Below are 21,229 nucleotides of genomic sequence, written 5' to 3'. Positions count from 1 at the left end.
ACTGGATGCAATGGAGGCCCGCCATGAAGTCCTCTACCCTGAAGACCAACAAGCAAGGTCACCAATCCAGCATGGGAGGTGGTAGCAGCGGTGGTCAGTGTCAACACCTTGCAAAAGAGGACAGTAGCCCAGTGCTGACAGGATGAATGATCTCCTCCATGGTAAGTCACCCTTCTCATCAGTTTCAACTCACACACTCACAACCCCCATCACACATCCACAGGGATCTCACTCATTGCCAGTTCAAAGAGCATCACCATTCATTTTTTCACGCACACCTTCATCTGCACTGTGCATCGTGTCCTCATCCCGTCCATGGCACCACTCACCACCCACACATGGCAGGCATCCTTATTATCTGGTCTGGCAGGTGTCCTGCTTATACTCTCCATCTGTCTTCATGAAGAGCAAGCTGACACACAACAAAAGGGAGAGGTTGGAGACTGCTGGAGGAATACCTGACATCAAGGTCCTCACCTTAAAAATAGAGTCATCCAGCTAGCAGGCGCCAATCTGGACCATTCCTGTGCTGACAATGAGGTTAGTGATGCTGACAATGAGGATCCAGCAGTGCAACACCCATCAGACAACCGTGCTGTGAGTCAGTTCCCCTGTTCCACAGCCCCCTGCCATGCACTAATTATATCATCTTTTGCAGGCATATCTGGGAAGCAGCCGATGGGATCCATGAGCCTGGCCCTTGACTCAAGCCCTGAAGAAATCTTGGAAGAATAATCTGATGACACCCTCATTGAAGACCCGTTACAGCACTCTCCCACACCCTCCACTGGCGCAGAGGCACACACCTCGGTGGGACCTAGTTCTAGAGTAGCCTTGGGGTCACAATCTGGTGAGCACATCGCACTGTCTGATCCACAGCAGGCAGTGACTGGAGCTTCCCAGGTTTCCAGCACCCAGAGGATTGCTGGAGACCAGAAATCTGCTGAGCCTCTGGACTCGGTCACACCCGAGTTGCTGGAGCCCTGAAAGCCCCTTCACGCCTGCAAGAGACCACTTGTATAGCCAGTGTGTAGTGCGCTCATTGGCTATACAAAACCCCACCCATCTCTGCCCCACTCTACTTAACTGATTGAAGGCAGCCTTGGCCATTGGACTGCATGCTGTGCTCTCAGCTCAGGCATAGGTATTGTCCTAACCTGCACTGCAAGGCTGCGCTGTTATCTTGAACCATAATGGATACTGGTCCAAACCTTAATAAAGACATTGCAAGGGGCTGTGAGCGCCTCCACCAGTGACTGTGTCATGGCCATCTTTCACAAGGGAATTGTACAACTTGCCCAGTTGGCTAATTGCTCTGCTGCCCCCTCAAATGCACATTAGTTTGCAGTCTGCGCTCGAGGGGTGAAAAGTTCTGGAGCATTTGTTGGCACTTCCATGCTTTTGCGTTGCTTGAGTGGACAGAAAAGCTTCAGAGGCCCAACTCCAGTCATGTCAGTAGAGCTGCAGCTGAACGGTCTCAGCTGCAGTAGAATGCTCACTTTTGACAAGCTTTCCCAAGTGCATGGCCGCTTCCCTCACCGCCCTCCCAGCATGTGCTTGAGTATTTCCTTCAGTCTGTGCACCTTGCCCCTCACCTGCCCTGATCTTCACTGGAGCCCTTGACCCAGCACCGCACTGAATATCAACCGGGAAAAAGCAACTTGCCTGTGCCGCCACCTCCCCACCCCCCCAACAAATGCATGGCGTCTCTTCCTTGATATCCTACAGGCATTGCTTGCAAGTGCTGTGCAAAGTTGTGTGCACTCACCTCAGAGTTCCTTTCGAAGTTCAGGTCGCCAGGTGCACGCCTTTTAAAGTTAGTCGTGAAGCATCTCATTCTGAAGTCACGCTGATGTGGGTGGTAACTTTGACGTGGGGGGATGATTCCAGCGAGCAGGACTTATAATTAGATTGAAATGTATTAAAATGACATTCCTGACATGCGTCGGCAGGAAATGTGGTCCACCATTGATGGGTGAAGTGGATGATCGCAAGCTGGTTTCAGGATGACGTAAAAGCAATTTTTGGCCTTCTCGCCATATTGTTCCCCACCCGCCATGATGCCCGACGTCAACGGAGCTGGAAATTCTGGCCCAAATGTTTGAATATGACAGTGTGAAACCTGCTAACTGAGGGTATTTGAAATATAGGATTTCTGATCAGATAACATTCAGCGTTCTATTTTTTTTGTTCTGCATCTTTTCATCATCCGATCAGATGGATTGCATGAATGTGCACCTGCAGGAGAGCGAGCGGTCATTGCAAGTCAGAATTCAGAAACTTGAAAACATTCGAATTCAACTGGAAACAGTGAGTAAACCACAATTAGAGTAAAACAAGATAGTAGAATAGATACTAGCTTCTATTATAATACATTACAAGATTGAGAACAGTTCAAAACAGAAACTTCTTTAGCCAGAGAGTGGTGAATCTATGGAATTCATTGCCACAGAAGGCTGTGGAGGCCAGGTCATTGAGTGTATTTAAGACAAGATAGATAGGTTCTTGATTGGTAAGGGGATCAAAGGTTACAGGGAGAAGGCGGGAGAATGGGGTTGAGAAACTTATCAGCCATGATTGAATGGCGGAGTAGACTCGATGGGCCGAATGGCCTAATTTCTGCTCCTTTGTCTTACGGTCTAAAAGTATCTCATTGAAAACTGCTTAAGTGCAAGTCTGTCTGTCTTATGTTTATTGATAACCCAAAAATTCACAGTGGACTAGCCAAATTCTCCAATTTGATTCACTCAATTGAACAAGTAAGCATGGATTACCACTTGTGAAATGAATAATGACCATAATTGAAGTGAGTTTGAAATTCTCAACCCAGCTCCCAAAGGATATGTTTACAGTGCAAAACTGCCCCATTAAGTTGTAGGTAATTAAGATCTTGGATTAATACTTAAAAATGTAAGCACTGGAGTTGGAATCTGAAGATGCTCTAAACCCAATGAGTCCAAACAAAACTCTGCTCATTGAAGTTTTCTTTTCCAAATAATGACCGTTACAATCCATGAATACAGTACTAATGCTTCCCTGATGTCAGGTTTATCACTGTACTAATGGTATACCATCCGTTAATATGGCACTGGTTGATAGTTTCCTTTACTGGTTTATATGCAGGCTGAATCTGACTGACGATGTTTAGATGCAAAATGGCAACCTTCAGATCTAAATCCTACTCTGTAAGCTAGTTCAGCTAGTTAATAAATAACAATTAACGAAGGCAGGCAATATTTGAAATCTGTGCAAAACAACTTTGAATTATCAATTGTTAATTGGCAGCACATTTTCATTTAAGTAATCAATTCCAAACTTATTAATTCAAATAGATGCATGCTCATTGTGTTTTTTAAAGAGTGATGATAAAATAAAACCCGACGTAAAATAAGTAAGCAGCATGTCGGGGAAGAGAGACCCAAATTTCAAGCCACAAGGCAAATGACAACTTCATAGCACATTAACTGACAGACTTTTCAATGGGCCATAGCTTAGGGGTCATTCATAACTGCCAGCCGTTTCCTTCCTCTGCCATGCCTTACAAAACAGAATTTTTTTCCATTTTATCTTATACATAGAATGCCTATAAACTCAAGGTTAGTTTCAGGCAGCTAATATGATTAAAAAGCAGGCACAAAAGTGCACATAATGAATTTTTAATTTTGCAGGGTGATAATCGATCTTTTTTCTTTTGTGGATTCTACCTGATTAAAAACTGATGAGTGGTCAGCCTATGTGTAATTATCTAATTTGTAATATGTGTTAACCTAACATAGTTTGCTGTTTACCACCTTTTGGAATGGGCTGCTTAAGTTGTTAGGTGGATAATAATGTAGTTCTAAAAGGTCTTTGTTAATCCTGTGGTGTTCTGTTCCATTAATTTCATGCAGAAGAGTCTAAGTTTCAGTTCAGAAACTGTATACTTTTAGGACTTGTTACAGCAAACGTGAATTATAAGTACTTGGGGAAAGCCTGAATTGTAAATATGAATATGCTTATAAAAACATTCAACAGTTATATTTGGTCGTTCCCTTGTGATTTTGGAGTTGCAGTGCATTTTTAGGAAAGTGAGCTTGACGCTATTAAATTTTTTAATAAAGTTACTAGATGTATCCATTCAAAAGTTGTTTTATGAAATTGTACTTAATATCCTAAAGTTTGTTCTGTGACAGGAGCTGAGCCGATTAAAGGCAGCTGCTGTAACACACCGAGCACAAGCTGACGAGGAGCTGATAAAAATGAAGAACCAAATACGATTGGAGGAGGTAATAAAAATGGAAAACTTGGGGTGTTCAAAGACAGACTGACTTTTCCAAACTTCATCTTTTTTTCCTTCTATTTTTCTCTTCCTCTCACTGGCTTTTTCCTTCTTTCTCTTTCCCTATTTTCCCCTCTCTCTTTCCCTCAATTTGTGCTTTTGAGTCAGTGCTCCTTTCAACTTTTCAATCTTCTTTCAAATCAGCACCAAATCCCTATCCTCCTCACTGTGTTGAATCTAGATTTCACATTGGAGTATTTTTGACAATTATGCCCAAAAAGTGTTTAGGTATGTTTTGGATTAAATATTGCATTATTATATTAAATGCGGCTCTCACTTGGTTAAATTCAGGGAACAGCAGAGCTGAGAAATGTAGATTAGAATTCAGACTAAGCACCAGAATACTCTAGACAATGGAAATTAATTTAAATGTTTCAGTGATCACCATGCCTGGTGCTCTTAAGATGTCCGTGTTCAAATGACCTCCACACAAGTATTGGCCAGGGTAGTTTGGTTGGAATCCAGTCTTGCAGGAGTTGAACAGTGAGAAATAGCTGATCTTATAGACTGACCTACTAGGGAAATCAGTAAATGGGAAAGAAGTTTGAGGGACAGCTCACCTCCTGCTGGTGGTTAGAAGCAACAAAAAGAAGGGAAAGCCAACATTTTCAAGGTCAGTTAGTTAAGCTGGTCTGCTGAGACAAAGACCCTAGGCAGTTCATTGTAAGACTAGAGCTGACAAAGCCATTGTAAATTTTGTATGTCTGAATGTTGTGACAACTAAAGTAAGTATTAACATCTAGTTGAAATCACGAGTTAGACTCTTTCATATTTAGACATTGGACAGTATGGCATTAAATGTAAGAGTGACCAATGGCACCGAGCCTACCAGCAAGACAGACCCAAACCTTGTAACACCAGACTTATCAAGTAGTCTCCTGTTTTACCTCATTGTTTCTCAGGATCAACAGCTGTGGAATTGATTCCTTCCCTTGGTTTTTCCTTTCTCCTACCTCGTGCTTCTAAAACCCAAATATGATGATGCTTTACCACTACTTCCTCAAACTCTCATAATGCGGGCTGCAATCGTCCAGCTTACTGAAATGTGTGATGTGTAGGAATGTAAAAGTTTTACAAATTAAGTTGCAATTGCCTTGTATAGGATAGTAGTTGTACAATAACACTGACTTTGTTTATACCAGTGTCTTTGTTTGTAGTGCAACACCACACTACATCTAATATCTCATTATTAGACTAGGCACAGATTCCCAAAGATTAACCAAGTGTTAGTTTGGTGACCCACATGCTGCACTCAGTGCCTCACAAGCCACATTAACCTTTGGGCATCTTTATAGAATTTACCCCAATCCCCATTTCAAGTAGAGTTTCCATAAGTGGCTTAGTTCCTAATACTTGTACATTTTCAGGTGCTTACAGATCACCAACAATGCAATGTAAAAATGGGCAAAATTACTGTAATTAACATTTCTTATAATTCAAGGACTTTTCCAGTGTAACTGCAACTGCATTCATGTTACAGCATAGAAATGAGGCAAGACTCTAATCCCAACCATCTGCTTGTTCTTCAAGTATCTTTTAATCCTGTTTCTTGAGCAACTATTTAATTCTCACTTGAGAATTTGTGGTGGAGAATTTGACGCTCTAACTATCCTCTGAAGAATTTATTTTCCAAGCATTTAAAGATCAAATGAACTTGATTATATTTCGCTTTTCACCACCTTTAATTATTATGTTTACAGTAAATGCTTGCTCTCTTGTTCCCGTTTCACTGACCAATGGAAACAATCATCATTTACCTTATCATATTTTTTCACAACCAGATTGCTTCTTAACCATCTCATTTCTGCTAATCCTCAACTTCCACAGCCCCTTCATAACTGTAGCCAACCATCCCTGTTAACATCTTAATTAATCTAACTTCCACCATTTCTCCATTATTTTTATAATTTCTCAAAATGGAGTGCACTAACTTCAGTCTGACTAAAATTTTGTATAAGATTTAGTGCTTCTTGAGGGAGTGCTGCACTTCAGGTATTGGATGAGATGTTAAACCTCATCTGTCCACTCAGGTGATGTAAAAGCTCCCATGGCACTATTTCAAAGAAGAGCAGGGGAATTACCTCAGGTGTCCTGTCCTTAATTGACATCGTGAAAATAGATTATCTGATCGTTATCACATCGCTGTTTTTAGGAGTTTACTGTGCACAAATTGCCTGCCGCATTTCCTACACTACAGCAGTGACTACACTTCAAAAGTGATTCATTGGATGTTTAGTGCTTTGAGACATCTAGTGGTTGTGAAAAGCGCTATGTAAATGCAAGTCTTCCTCCCTTGTCTACTTGAACTACTGTTTTTAACATCTGTTTTATGCTGGCTTTGACATTCTGGGCTTAGGCAAATACGTTATGCAATAAATTTTGAATAAGTTTCCATCTGGAAGATCTGCAAAGATACCGGCGTAAATGGGATCAAAAGATTCTGGGCCCATGTTTTCAAAATTAATTGCTTCACATTTCCCTACAACTATTTGCATTATCCATCTGTCTGCCCTTTCTCCTAGCTTCTCTCTGTTCTTCTGCAGTTTTCCTCAATCCTTGTTATTATTCGTTATACCCATCTCCACATTTGATGTCACCATCAAAGATCAGTGCTTTCTCCTTAATTCCTAAGTCCAGATCATTTATTAAAAAAAAATATTTGTTTGAATGTTCATACTTTTTATTGCATTGTTTCACTGTACCTGTAAAACTGAGAAAAACCTGCTCGTTGCTTAGATTTAGGCTGAATAATGAGTAAAACTTGACTGCAATCTAAATTCCAAGTGTTTAATTTTTAAACTACAGTTATGTACTGTTACTATATAAGTATTAAGTTTGCTCAAACCCAGATCTCTGAGCATGTGTGCAAATTTAGACAAAGGACACAGATAATTTTGCATATTAATTCTGTTGTCCGTCAGGATTTAAATTCCAAAATTGGTGCACTGCTCTTGACTAATGTCAAGCTGATGAGAAACTCTGGACTGATCTCACTTTACCTGAACAAGTTAAGTAACACCCTGTTTAACACTGTGATTGAATTTTTTTTCCATCTCTCCCCACTCTTTATTTTAGCAAGAGCGATTAGCCAACTTGGAAGAGAAACTTCATCTCCTTGGTCAGTCACGTGATGAATCCCAGAACCGTTGTACTATCCAAAAACAAACCATCAATGAGTTACAAGCAAAGAACAACAAGTTTACTTTTGAGGTTGAAGGTTTAAGGCGTCGCATCGAAGAACTCAATCAGGTACTATGGGTCTTTGTTAATTGTTAATTACTGCATCTTAATGTGCTGCTGAAATGAAGTTAGATTATGTACGTTTTTATAGAATGATGGATTTTTTTGCATGCAAGGTTAAGGTTAACTAAAATTTGAGCACATCTACCTCAAAGGGCTTATTTAAAACTTTAGAGTTGTGCAGTTCTTTAACTATCTGTTTAGTATCCGACATTAAACTTTGGATTTTATTTTTTCGTAGCTAATACAAGATCAATTCATGTGATGTAAACAAATACAAGATGTTTTTAATTAATATAATGTTTGGTAATAAGGCTTATAACTGGTTTCAATTTTCGAGAAGTTTTTCCAAGGCTAAATGCTTAGCTAAGTGGGGCCCATGTAGGATGCTTTGTCGTACTGAATACTCACTTGGTAATTCTGCAGTTTATGGTGTAAAATTCTTTGGGTTTAAGTGTAACAGGGTTGAGCAAGAGGAAATGTTAAAGAAACAGTACAAATGGGTAATCTGATTGAATTAGATGAGATTATAGAAAAGGAAAATTTAGATTATTACTTCAAAACAAGCCTGGAAAGTAGTAAAATGAAAATTAGTGGCAAGTAAATATATAACAGATGTCAGCCCAAAAAAACTTTAACTCGAGTGAGGTTTGATATAATGGACCAAATTGGGTATCAAAGAAAAAATATTGCACTTAGTCAAAATGTAATTAAATATCATTTGAGAGAATTACTGTAAGCGAGGCATGAGCTTCCCCTAGTCAAAAAAAACTATTCTTGTCCCTGTTTTCCCTCTTCTGTTCAAGAATGTAGAGTATGCAGGGATTAAACGTTAATTTAAATGCTGCAGTATCTATTTTCTACCACTGGTGGAAGCTATATACGAACATGCAAATTAGGAGCAGAAGTAGGACACTCGGCCCTTCAAGTCTGCCCTGCCATTCAATAAAATCATGGTTGACCTGATTGTAACCTCAATTCCACATTCCTGCCTACCCCCAATAACCTTTCACCTCCTTGCTTATCAAGAATCTTATCTAGCTCTGCCTTAAAAATATTCAAAGACTCTGACTCCACTGCCTTTTGTGGAAGAGAGTTGCAAAGATTCTCAACCATCTGAGAAAAATTCCTCCTCATCTCTGCCCTAAATGGGCAACCCCTTATTTTTAAACAGTGGTCCTAGTACTAGATTCCCCCACAAGAGGAAACATCCTCTCCACATCCACCCTGTCAAGACCCCTCTGGATCTTATATGTTTCAAACAAGCCACCTCTTACTCTGACTCCAGCGGATACAAGCCTAGCCTGTCCAACCTTTCCCCATAAGACAACCCGTCCGTTCCAGATATTAGTTTAGTAAACCTACTCTGAATTGCTTCCAAAGCATTTGCATCCTTCAGTAAAGAGACCAATGCTGTACACAGTACTCCAGTTGTGGTCTTACCAATGCCCTGTATAACTTCCCAACTTTTGTATTCAATTCTCCTCGCAATAGATGATAACATTCTGTTAGCTTTCCTAACTACTTGCTGTACCTGCATATTAACGTTTTGTGATTCATGCACTAAGACCCCTAGATGCCTCTGCATCTCTGGAGCTCCTACGTGCTGTGGCTTTGACACATCGCTTGCCCTGCCATCCATAATGTGTCTTAATTACTTAATTATATTATTCACTTATTTATTTCTCTCTTTTATATATTTTATTAAATATACCACCAGTTTATTTACTATTTTAAACCTTAAGACTGGGATACACCTTAACCCTGAATTTATAGTAAACTGAACTGGAGCTAGAGAAACCAGATTCATTGAGTTGGCTGATTAACTACTCGGCGCTCTCAGCAGTGTTTGTTTACCCTGCCTAAGGCTTAAAGAAAGAAAGGAAATTAAGGCAGAATTGTCCCTGAATTGCACTAAGTGAGGTACTGGATGTGAAAAATGACGATCTTCCCACTGGCCACTCTGGCAAGTTTTTGCACCATATTGTCTGCTTCTTGCATCATTAATTATGCAGGCAGAGGAAACACGCCATATTGCTGGCAGGCGGCCTCTGAATCGCCTGCCATGCTATTACCTCACCGTTTCCTCACTCCAGGTGCCATATCTAAACTGCAGCCTGGCATGCAGTTCTCAATGCTTGCAGCCAGGATTTCTCCAGTGAAGACATGGCCCCAAAAGCCAAGAAGAATTCAGTGACCCGCCACTGGAATGCCTTTTGGAGGCCTGCCATGATGTCCTCTAGCCCTGCTCGGGCAGCAGGTGGCCCAACAACATCGCTTCTCCGGCTTGGGAGGCAGTGGCAGTGGTGGTCAATGCCAATGATGTACGGAAGAGGTTCACCATCCAGTGCAGCAAGAGGATGAATTATCTCATCCGTGCCGCCAGGCTAAGTCAACCATCTCATCACTCCAAACTCTCATGCTCACAAGCCCATCACACATTCACTGGCATCTCACTCACTGCCAGCTCGACATCACCACTCACTCACTCTCTCTCACATACACCTTCACATCTCCATCTGGCCTCATCTTCTCTGGAGACTGCCTCTTTAGCCCTCAGCATCTTGAGACGACTTTACAAATCAACGTGTACCCCCTTACACACCCTGGGATACCCCCCACCCCAGTACAGCCCTCGCCCTGCAGCATCTTCAGTTGCCTGAGACCTCCCCCTTCCCCAAGCAAGCCCTAGCCCTGCAGACTTTGAAAAGCCAACCCCGCCTTACTGCTGGTCTGGTAGTTAGAGACTTGTCCGTGAGCCCCCCTAAAAGCCTGCGAAGCCTGATGCTGATGACCATGAGTGCTGCCGAAGCAAGGTAGGCAAACAAACCTCGAAGTCCCGAGCAAAGTGCAGGTCGTCAGGTGCACACCATTGTGAAACACATTGGCAAGCTCATTGTAGGGGGGCTGATCCAGTGTGGTGGTGGGGGGGAGCTGATTCTTGCGAGCAGAACTTATAATGAGATGCTGATGTATTGAAATTAGATTCCCGACATGCGGAGGTGGGAAACGTGGCCCGCCATTGACAGGTAGAGCGGGCGATCACAAACCGGTTTTACAACGATGTGAAACCAATTATTGCGATCTCCCGATACTTTCCGCTCCCGCCCAGTATTTCATCCGCCACAAACATGAGCAGAAAATCTGGCTTTAGTCTACCTTATACAGTGCTTTCTAGTTACTGCTAATTACAAACTAGACCAGATTTTTCAAGAACAGCTATGCATTACTTAGAACTGTCTGTGGGGACGTCAAATGACAGAAGCTTAGACTGCACCATTACAACACCAGACAGCTCTTTATAAAACCTTTGACACAATGCCATGTGTAGATTACAAATTATAAATCAATTGGATGGGGAAAAACGTTGAAGTGGATAAATGATTGAATCAGGTAAAGAATGGTAAAAGATTGGAGAACAATTCTGGGCCTGTTATTGCTTTCCATGTAAAGAATTTGCATTTACACGGCATGTTACCGCAGCCCTAGACAATGCAAAGTCCTTTACAAACCAGTGGATTACTTTTTTGAAGTACGGTATATGTTGTTACATAAGGAACCAATGCAACCAATTTGTGCATAGCAAACAGTAACTGAATGGATGAATGGCCAGCCAGATAATTTGTGTTTAATAGTGCTACTTGTGGGATCAATAGTGGCCAAATCTTTGGGAAAGCTCCATGCTCTTCATGGGATACTATCATATGAGCAGGCAGATGGGGACCAGGTTTAGCATCAGAGTTGAAAGCACCTCCAGCAATGTAGCATTCCTTCAGTACTGTGTTGAGGTGTCAGCCTTGATCATGTGCTCATTGTGAGTTTAATTCCCAAAACTAGCCTCCTTACTCCAAGGTGGGCATAACATGACTTGAACCAAATTTACAGGTAAACTCCCAATTTGAGGACGGAATGTTAATAGTGCTTCAAGTTTACTAATGAAACTAATCAGTTTTAGTCATGAAACTAGGATATAATACAAATGGGAATAGTCTGCAATCCAGAGGAGAGATTGAGAGTGGCTTAGGTAAAATAGCTTAAACCCGTATCTGTGTAATGTGAAAATGGAAAACTGAGAAGAGACATCCTGTCCTTCAAGAATGTACAGAGAAGAGCAGCACAATTGAGGAATGGGATTTGGCACCTGTGCTATGATTTTAAAAAACCATCGATATAGGAAATTTTTATTTTGAGCAATCGGGGTGGTTTTGAGATGATGTAATTGAGATATTTCAGATTCTAAAGGTATTAGATAAACTGGAACGAATTAGGAGCAGGAGTAGGCCACTTGGCCCCTCCAATCTGCTCTACCACTCAAAAAGATCATGGCTAATCTGATTAATCTCAAATCCACATTTTCACCTACCACTGATAACCTTTCACCCCTTCCCCCTTGCTTATCATGAATCTATATAGCTATGTCTTAATGTTCAAAGACTCTCTGCTGGGTTCCAAAGACTCACCTCTCCTCATCTCTGTCCTAAATGGGCAACCCCTTAGTTTAAACAGTGACCCCTGGTTCTAATTCTCCCACAAGAAGAAACATCCTGTCCACATCCACCCTGTCAAGTCCCCTCAGGATCTTTATATGTTTCAATCAAGTCACCTCTTACTCTTCTAAACTCCAACGCAAACAAGCCTAGGCTCTCCAATCTTTCCTCATAAGACAGCCTGCCCATTGCAGGTATTAAGCCTAGTAAAACTTCTTTGAACTGCATCCAATACATTTACATCCTTCCTTAAACAAGGAGACCTATACTGTACACAGTGCTCCAGATGTGGTCTCACCAATGCCCTGTATAACTGAAGCATAACCTCCCTACTTTTATATTCAATTTCCCTCACAATAAATGATAACATTTTATTAGCTTTCCTAATTACCTGCTGCACCTGCATACTAATCTTCTGCGATTCATGCCCGAGGACACTGTTACAACCAGTCCCGGCAGAGGTCCCCCAATTTGTTATGATCCCGGACGAGATACCCCAAATTGTTAACTTCCCAAAAGGGACCCCAATTTTGTTATGCTCCCAGGTGACGAGGAATGAGCTGGCTCCCCTTCTTTATTCAACCCTCTCGGTTGGCCGCAATAAGGTTAATTTAAAATGGATCCCTTCTCTCGTGGATACCCTTTGCCAGTCCAAATGTATTTATGTTTTAGAAGGAGCCAATTTAACCAGGCTTTCTTAAGTCAAAGAAAGACTAAGTTTATTAGTTAGTAAAAAACCCGGGGAAAAAAATAATAAAAATGCAACCCATGTACACACAGATCAGAAATGATAAGTTGAATCCAAAAATGAAAGTTAAGAAAGATAAACGAATCAGTCTTTGGCTTGTCTGTGAGGAGTATATGGCGAACCGTTGCAGCCGTTACATTAGGTGATTTCAGTAGAGCTGACTTTGGCAGTTGAGCAGTTGGTTTGCAGGCACTTGGTTCTGCAGGTTAGCTGAAGGAGCTGTCCTATTTCTTTTTTTGTCTGTGGCTTTGCTGACATGCCTCTAGCAACAGAGGGAGATGACTTTTACCTGCAAGCTGCAGGCATGTCTAGTTGATGTTCTTCTGCTATAACCCCCTCAGCCCACACACTAGCATATAAGAACTACAGCACCCAGATCTGGTTTGCAGCTGGTTTTTCAACCCATTTCCTTCTGTATTCCTGAAAGGAAAAAAACAAACATGTCTTTCACCCAGAATCTGCTTCCTTTCAGCTCAGATCATGTCCACATTCTGAGATAGAACTCAACAGGCGATGGTTTCTGCTGAGATGTGGTAATCAGTCTCCGCATCCACAGGAGATTAAAGTTCATTCTTTTGCATTGCATCTCTTCCTTTCAGGTGTCTCTGTTTGAAGTGGGCCTTGACAACTTTTTAGGTGTGATATTCCATGTTCTCTCTGAACTAGTCGGTCAAGTATAATGCACAAAAGAATTTTCCAGAAAGTGGTTACTTGACATTCTCAGCCAGCTTTTGCTTGTAAGTCTTCCTTTAAAAAGTTCAATATGCCCGTAAGTAATTTGGGGCTGTGATCCACTGTCGTGACAACACCCAGATCTCTCTGCATCTGAGTTCTGCAATCCCTCGCCATTTAGATAATATGCATTTTTTTATTTTTCCTGCCAAAATGGACAATTTCACATTTCCCACATTATACTCCAGCTATCAGATCTTTGCCCACTCACTTAACCTATCCATATCCCTCTAAAGCCTCCTTATGTCTTCTTCACAGCTAGCTTTCCTACCAATTTTTGTAATATTGGCAAATTTAGCAACCATACCTTTGGTTCCTTCATCCAAGTCATTTATATACATTGCAAAAAGTTGAGGCCCAAGCACTGATTCCTGTAGCACACCATTTGTTGCATCTTGCCAACCAGAAAATGACCCATTTATGTCTACTGTTTCCCGTTGGCTAGCCAATCTTCTATCCATGCCAATGTTACCCCCTACACTATGAGCTTTTATTTTATGCAATAACCTTCGATCTGGCACCTTATCAAATGCCTTCTTGAAATCCAAATACAGTACATCCACTGGTTCCACTTAGCTGCAGCACATGTTAGTTCTTCAAAGAACTCCAATGAATTGGTTGAACAGGATTTCCCCTTCACAAAGCCATGTTGATGCAACCTGATTATCTTGATTTTTTTCTAAGTGCCCTGCTATAATGTCTTTAATAATAGCTTCTAACATTTTCCTTATGACAGATGTTAAGCTAACGGGCCTGCAGTTTCCTGCTTTCTGTCTCCCCTTTTTGAATGAAGGAGTTATATTAGCTATTTTCCAATCTAATTGAACCTTCCCCAAATCTAGTGAATTTTGGAAAATTAAGACCAATGCATTAACTATCTCTCTAGCCACTTCTTTTAAGATCCTAGGATGAAGTCCATCTGAGCCTAGGGACTTGTCAGCCCACAGTTCCAACACCTTGCTAAGTACCATTTCCCCAATGAATTACATGGTTCAAGCTTTGAGGGAAAAGGCTGTTGCGGTCAGGTGAGAAGTGGTAGAATGGTCCCCCCCACCCCCACTTTTTCTCTCCTCCCCCCCCCCCCCCCACCCCCACTTTCCCCACCTCATTTGACTGCAAGTTTTTTTTTTAAAAGAGTACACTTGCCAATTCAGTGAGTGTTTAACAATTTAAGTGCTTTGACTGTAAAATACACACACATTTTCTTGTAAGTTTTTAAAATGAAAAGAGAATAGTATTGTACTTAACACCCAATCTAAATAAAAATAATAAAAATGCGCTGATTCTCTCACAAACATACTTAGAGTTCTCTCATATGCACATGCAAGTAAATTAGAGTGGACGGATAGGTTAAGGAGTTTCAAAACCAAAAAAAAACTTTGGTTGCATATAGACCTAGTAGATTGCCTTGGATGGTTTCAGACTGGGCCTGATGGTCTCTGAATTCTGCAGCAAGACGATTTAAAGATGTTGATGGGCAACTTCTGTTTGGTTACCTGGAGTCAGCAGAATCAGGATTGGTGTGTAGATGCTGCTCACAGCATATAGTTGATCAAACAACAGGCAGGGATCAAGCTTGCAGATGGATGGAGAGAGGGAGACTGAGGGTCGACCCTCTTTGATGTCTCTCCCCCTTCTGTTTTGTGGCTTGGAAAAAAGCAGTTTCTTAAAACACAAAAGAGGGTTAGTTGGCTCATCACATGATCTCTTCTCAGCAACTGACCAGTTACCCAAATGTGGGCATAGCAAGTTGATTCCAAGTTCATGGTTTGGAAATGACTAGATTACAGCTGGAAGAGTTCACTTTTCAGCCAGGGTCCATTGTCCAGAGTGATTGCTTGTTCCACACACAGCTGAATACACAAGTGCTGTCTGGATGTTTTGTGAATGTGTTAGGAGATGGGCCATTCGCATTCCTCTAAGGTGAATGTCTCTGATGGGTTCTTCTAGATAGCTCTACTCTGTCTAAATGGCTTTGCAATTTATAGGGAAAAATTATGCAAATTCTGCCAATTTAGAAGCTGTTGCTTAAGCCTTTTTTTTAATGCTGCTGACAGTCTTTTTAAACTCAATCAGTGGTTTAACTCGATAAATAAATTAAGTAATTTCCAATATAACAAATGGTTTCCCTAACAAGGCGCACATGCATTAAAATTTAGTTCATGTAAGGATTGGGGAATATGTGGACTAGCCTATCCAGAGAAGCAGTGAACTGCATGACATTCTAAATTTTGTGTGTGTGATGCAAAATTCCTTTTACAGAAGGAATGATTCAATAATGTGGAAGATGAGCTACAGTAGCAAGTCTGTGATTTTTGGGATTTGCCTGATGGATGGAAATGGCTGCAGACTCTGACTATCTTAATGGTCTATCTGTATGGAATGTGGGAGAAATTGTAATTATGCATGCATGCTGATCTGACCTAGAGTCTTGTTTATTGTGTTCAGGGAGAAATTTCCTCAGTTTTGCCTGGAACACACCGCAGATTTTATTTGGGCAGAATTTTCCGGCAGACGTGTGGGTGGCGGAGCCCACACGTCAGCGCTTAAAATGTCGCGTGAGAGACCCGACATCAGCGCACGGCATCACGATATTTCAGTCGGCAGGTGCGCTCAGTAGCGGGACGCTCGCTGCCATTAATTGAAGGCCCCGTTAAGGCCCTCAACTTGCCAATTGTCCAGGATTTTGAGGGGCCCGTGCGAACTTTGGGTCTGCTTACGGGCCCAATAGGCAGGCGGGTAGGAGATTTTTTAATAAAACTCATACACTGGCTGGATATGTGGACTCGGGTTGTTGATATTTTCCACGAAGTTTCAATTGCAGGAAGTGTTTTAAAGTTGCCTGTTTGGTTGTTAGCAGTTCACGTTGAATTCCAAGTGCTTTTTGTTACTTTGAAACCAGTCTGCAGACAGTAATCTTTCTTGGGCCTGCAGCTTTCCGGAGGCCTCCATTTAGCCTGGGGGTATGGGTTTTGACATCTCCACTGGAAGCAGCTCCTGTGAGGAGGAAGGGAAAGATAGAATAGAGGGGAGGCCAGGACTGAACAATCAGTCTCCAGGGGACCCACCTTTGAGAGGCCAGGCACAGGCACAAAGGACGCAGGGCTAAGAGGTTGTCCAAGGTGCAAGGGGCCGCAGAAGACGCCACTATCCTGCTGCCAGGACATACAGGCAGCAAAGCAACTACCTCAATATGTCTGAGGTGCAGTGCCGAAGGAGGCCCCGTCTCTCAAGGGAGACAGTCAACTATACCTGTCAGATGATTGGCCCTGAGATATCTCCTAACTGTGTGGGTGGACACCCCATGCCAGCGGCTCTGAAGCTCACAGTTGCCCTCCGCTTCTATGCCTCTGGCTCCTTACAGGGCTTGGTGGGTGATCTTTGCGGTGTCTCCCAATCAGGTCAAGCAGGTTACAGACGCTCTGTTCAGACGGGTATTGACCTTCATCCACTTCCGCTGCGAGCCAGAGGCTTCGCGGCCATTGCTGGCTTCCCCCGTGTCCAGGGTGCAATAGACTGTACACATGTGGCCATCAAGGCGCCAGCAGGTGAGGCCGGTGCCTTCGTCAACAGGGAGGGCTTCCACTCCATGAACGTGCAGATAGTGTGTGATCACAGGATGCTGAATCTACAAGTCTGTACAAGGTACCCAGGTAGCTCCCACGATGCTTACATCCTCAGACACTCCCAGGTACCGGTGCACTTCAGTGCTCCAGCTCGGCTGGATGATTGGCTGCTGGGTGACAAGGGCTACCCCGTCAGAAGGTGGCTCATGACGCCTCTCCGTCGTCCAAGAACAGAAGCTGAGGAGTGCTACAATAGGAGCCACAGCACCACAAGGGCTGCAGTGGAGGGAGCCATCGGTCTTCTCAAGATGCCCTTCCGTTGCCTGCACCGCTCAGGGGGTGCACTCCAGTACCCCCCAGATCGCGTCTCTCTGATAGTGGTAGCATGCTGCACTCTGCACAATCTTGTGCTGGAAAGGGGGGTTGCAGTTGACGATGAAGACCTTGACACATTGGATGAGACTGCACATGATGAATCCAGCAGTGGCTTAGAGGATGAGGAAGCACAGGGCGATGATGAGGGGCAGCACGCCGGCCCGCCACTACACCAAGGAGGCAGGGACATCCGGGATAATTTAATCCAAAGAACCTTCAGCTAGCTCCACACACATGGATCAGCAGGAACTGCATTGCCTGGTGCTTCCACGTGTGGCACTTAGGTGCTCCATCTTCCACCTTATCAGATACAACTAAGGGTTTAGTACAGAAACATCAGTCCACTCAAACACTCATGAGATGTCTGTGAAACATCATCTCCCACATTGGGAATGACCACCTGTGGCCAGTACCGCTGTGAGGGCTTGCGATTCAGAGCTTAACCCAATCAGAAGATTTTCCATCCAATTGAACCCCCTCTCCATGAGAGTCACCAATCTCTCAGTGGAGGAAGCCTGAAGCTCTGCCCTGAGGTTCATGCCTTCACGTGCACTCTGGACTCCTCCATCGCAGGAACCAACTGAAGCATAACCCTGCCAGATGCAAACGAGCTTCCTGCCACTTGTCCTGCAGCTGCTACATTGGTGACAACTCCAGAGGCAATTCATCAGTGCTGGACTCAGCATGTGCCTCATCCCCTGCAGCCCTCCGGCTGCTGGCGCCATCGGCATTCTCTGTCCCTACCATCTCCTCCAGCGATTATGAAGTGCCCTCTCCACTGTGACCTGGGACACTAGCCGACGGTAAATTCCCCACCGAGGTGTTTGTGTGCGCGCTGGTGCCTGGCTGGCTGAAATGATTTGCCGCAAGTTGCACGTGTTGGGCCTCAGGTGTGGAGGATGGGCTGCGGTGTCTCTGGGCGCGGCAATCTGGTGGTGATGCTGAAATTAACAACAAGGACAGTGCATCAGTTAGCGTGCAGTCAGTTAAACCTTTCATCCCTCCTCCCCCCCCAGCCTCATAAGTCGCTCACCCTTCAAGACCCTAAGGAGACGAACATTGGTGGGGTGGAAAAGAGTCAAGAGGAGCCCCAACCATTAGACGCGCATGCAGACAGGCTGGTCAAATGGCCTCAGGAATGCCACATGGCATGTTATGTACCATTGGAGTGGGAAGAGTGCAGAGGTACCTGACCTGAATGCATGCTGGCCTGGATAGTTGCGGTGCGGAGGAAACATCGCAAACACTTGCGACATTTGCCATGTATCACAGGAGATTGTGAGTTCATATTATTGACCTTCATACCGTTAGGAGGGGCATAGACCGGGTGGGCAGAAGGCAACATTGCCCCTTGGCGCAGGGATGAGTAACGTGGTGGCATTTGAGTGCCATGAGGTTCACAGCTGAGGTGTTGAGGACCTTTTGGACAGAGTAATGTGGGTCGCACTGGCTGAAAGGGTGGTGGAGGTCCCAAACCCCCTAAGATGCAATAAGTCTTTGGCTGCGCAGCAGCGATGCTATGGCATGTTAGGCCATGGTGATAGTGGTCACAAATGGGATAAGGTGACTTTGGAAGGTGGTGGAGACACGAATCCTCAAGGGGACGAGGAACCACACTTCAGAGTCTCTCAGCCTGTGAATGAGCAGTGTTGCAGCATTAACAATTGCAGCAACCATCAGTGGTTTGGTTGGTGGGCAGACAGAGTGGATGGGACTGTGGATCTCAAATACCTGGCTGCTGGACCCCAGCCTCGCCGCCCTGGTCTCCTGCCTCCTCCCCAGCTCCATGGCCTGCTCCTCAAATGTTGTGAGGCGCTGGAGAAGGGCATGCTCACCCCCAGTCCTCTGGCGCTCCCACAGATTGTGTTGACTTCTTGCAGAACAGAGAAGAGGGTTTATTGGGGCTGTACTCTGCAAGCGCACGCTGCACCCCAACCACAGTGGCCCATCTGAGGCCTCCGGCGGCTCCTTTCCACACTACTGGTGATCAGTCCCCAGAAGATAGTACGGCTGCTCCCAACCCCCTCCCCCAACGGCCACTTTGGACACATTCGGCGTCCATCACTTTGAATAGCACACAGGTCTTAGTGCCCATGGCAAGGAGGCGCAACTAGGTGTGGCACTGATGCCAGCAGATAGCACTTGGCCACAACACCTTGAGGCACCCCTTGCACCATCGCATCACCATCAATATGACATGTGTTGGAGTTCTGAGTATGTGTCTAGCTGTCTCCCTTGCAGGTTCCCCCAGACTACTCAAATGCGACAAATGCCAACATATGCTGTGGGGAGAACCCATCTTCTCCTCAACTACTAAGGCTGACGTAAGCATGGTCAGTACCCGTTTGCCCACCCAGTGTGCGCCAAATGCCCAATGTAGTAACGACAGCAAGATGTGTCGGAGGGGTGGGGGGGTGCTCAAAGGCTAAGACTACCTTATGGGTCAAATGGCCAAGGCCGACATGGTACTCACCCTTCCAGAGCGCAGCAAATCATTGAATCTTTTGCGGCACTGGGTGTCAGTGCGCCGCACATAATCATGGGTGCTCACAGTGTCACCAACCTCCTCCCATACCTGGCTGGTGACATGGGGCTCCCTCCTCCTCCCATCCTCCGGATACAACACATGCCGACGGTTGGAAACCTCCTTGGAGGAGGACAGCAAGGCATGCATCGGAGAATCGAGGGGCACAGTGGCCCCCCGCTGGCCTCTCCTGCAGCCTGCCCCCCTCCTCCTGCTCATTCTCCTCCCTCAGCTCCCCAAGTGGCCATGGTGCACTGCCTCAAGCAGGCTGCCTGGCCACTCTTTATACAGACTGCCGGTTCCCCATTGGAACCAGCAGTCTGAGGCCGCCCGCCCCCGCGACTATTTTCCTGTTCTCCACGGGAGTCGCTAACCCGCTGGGCGGGCCAAAACCCGCGGAAAATGGTGGCACGACCTGTTTCGGCAGCGGCAATCGGCTGCCCACCTGCTGCCGAGTCGGTCGGGCCCCCCCGCCCATCAAACGGAAAATTCTGGCCTTTGGTTCCCTGAGAAGAGACCTAGCTAGTGATTGGGAAAGATGGTCTTCTTAGAAACTTCTTTCCAAATGTTCATCAAATACCTAAGGGCCTACACATTTTGATACAATATTACAAGGTAAATGTGGATCAGGGCAGCCATTCAGCCCATCTCAAGCTCATCAATCCAAGAGAAAAAAGCTTCACATCTGTTACTTCCCCTCCCTGTCCATTTTAATGCTAAATCAATATGGCCTTAAGTGAATTTTCTAGCCCTAACAATGCCTGGAGAACATGCTGTGCATGCTCCATGTTCACTTCAAAAGACCTGTATCTATCCTCATTCATTTCTATGAAATACAACCTAAATGTTAAATTCTAATACTGAAATCTTCACATTCAGGAGTTGTCCGGTAAGGACCAAGAGAAGGTTGCAGAAGTGAATAATGTACGCGTAGAACTCCAGGAACAAGTTGGCCATCTGCAAGCAGAGCGAGTTGCACAGGAAGGGCTCAGAGAGAAGATTTCAGCCCTAGAGAGGCAATTGAAAGGTATGCAAGCAAGAAATATTTGCCTCATTAACTGTGAAACCTGTCAAAAATATTTTTTTCAGCTGAACACTTAAGTACAATATGACTATACTGATTATTTGCCTAAAGAAACCACAAGTATGTAAAGCAAATGTATTTCAACTATTTGAATGTATTGGGTTAATTTTAGCATCATGATTAAATCATCAATGTCCATTAACTAAAAACACTAT

General features: G+C 44.1%; 1 protein-coding gene across 1 annotated transcript in view; it reads left to right on the top strand.

The window, feature by feature from the left end:
* The window catches only part of lrrc45 (leucine rich repeat containing 45), a 74,147-nt gene that overhangs the window by 50,951 nt on the left and 1,967 nt on the right, over positions 1 to 21,229 (top strand). The window contains exons 14-17 of the mRNA XM_078570982.1: positions 2,218 to 2,310; positions 4,173 to 4,265; positions 7,394 to 7,567; positions 20,870 to 21,017. Coding sequence (XP_078427108.1) covers positions 2,218 to 2,310; positions 4,173 to 4,265; positions 7,394 to 7,567; positions 20,870 to 21,017 — 508 coding nt within the window. The remainder of the gene's footprint in view (positions 1 to 2,217; positions 2,311 to 4,172; positions 4,266 to 7,393; positions 7,568 to 20,869; positions 21,018 to 21,229) is intronic.

The sequence above is a fragment of the Cetorhinus maximus genome, chromosome 24, assembly GCF_964194155.1.
Source record: "Cetorhinus maximus chromosome 24, sCetMax3.hap1.1, whole genome shotgun sequence".
Taxonomy (NCBI): domain Eukaryota; kingdom Metazoa; phylum Chordata; class Chondrichthyes; order Lamniformes; family Cetorhinidae; genus Cetorhinus; species Cetorhinus maximus.
The sequence above is the reverse complement of the archived record's forward strand: the minus strand, read 5'-3'. Positions and strand labels throughout refer to the sequence as shown.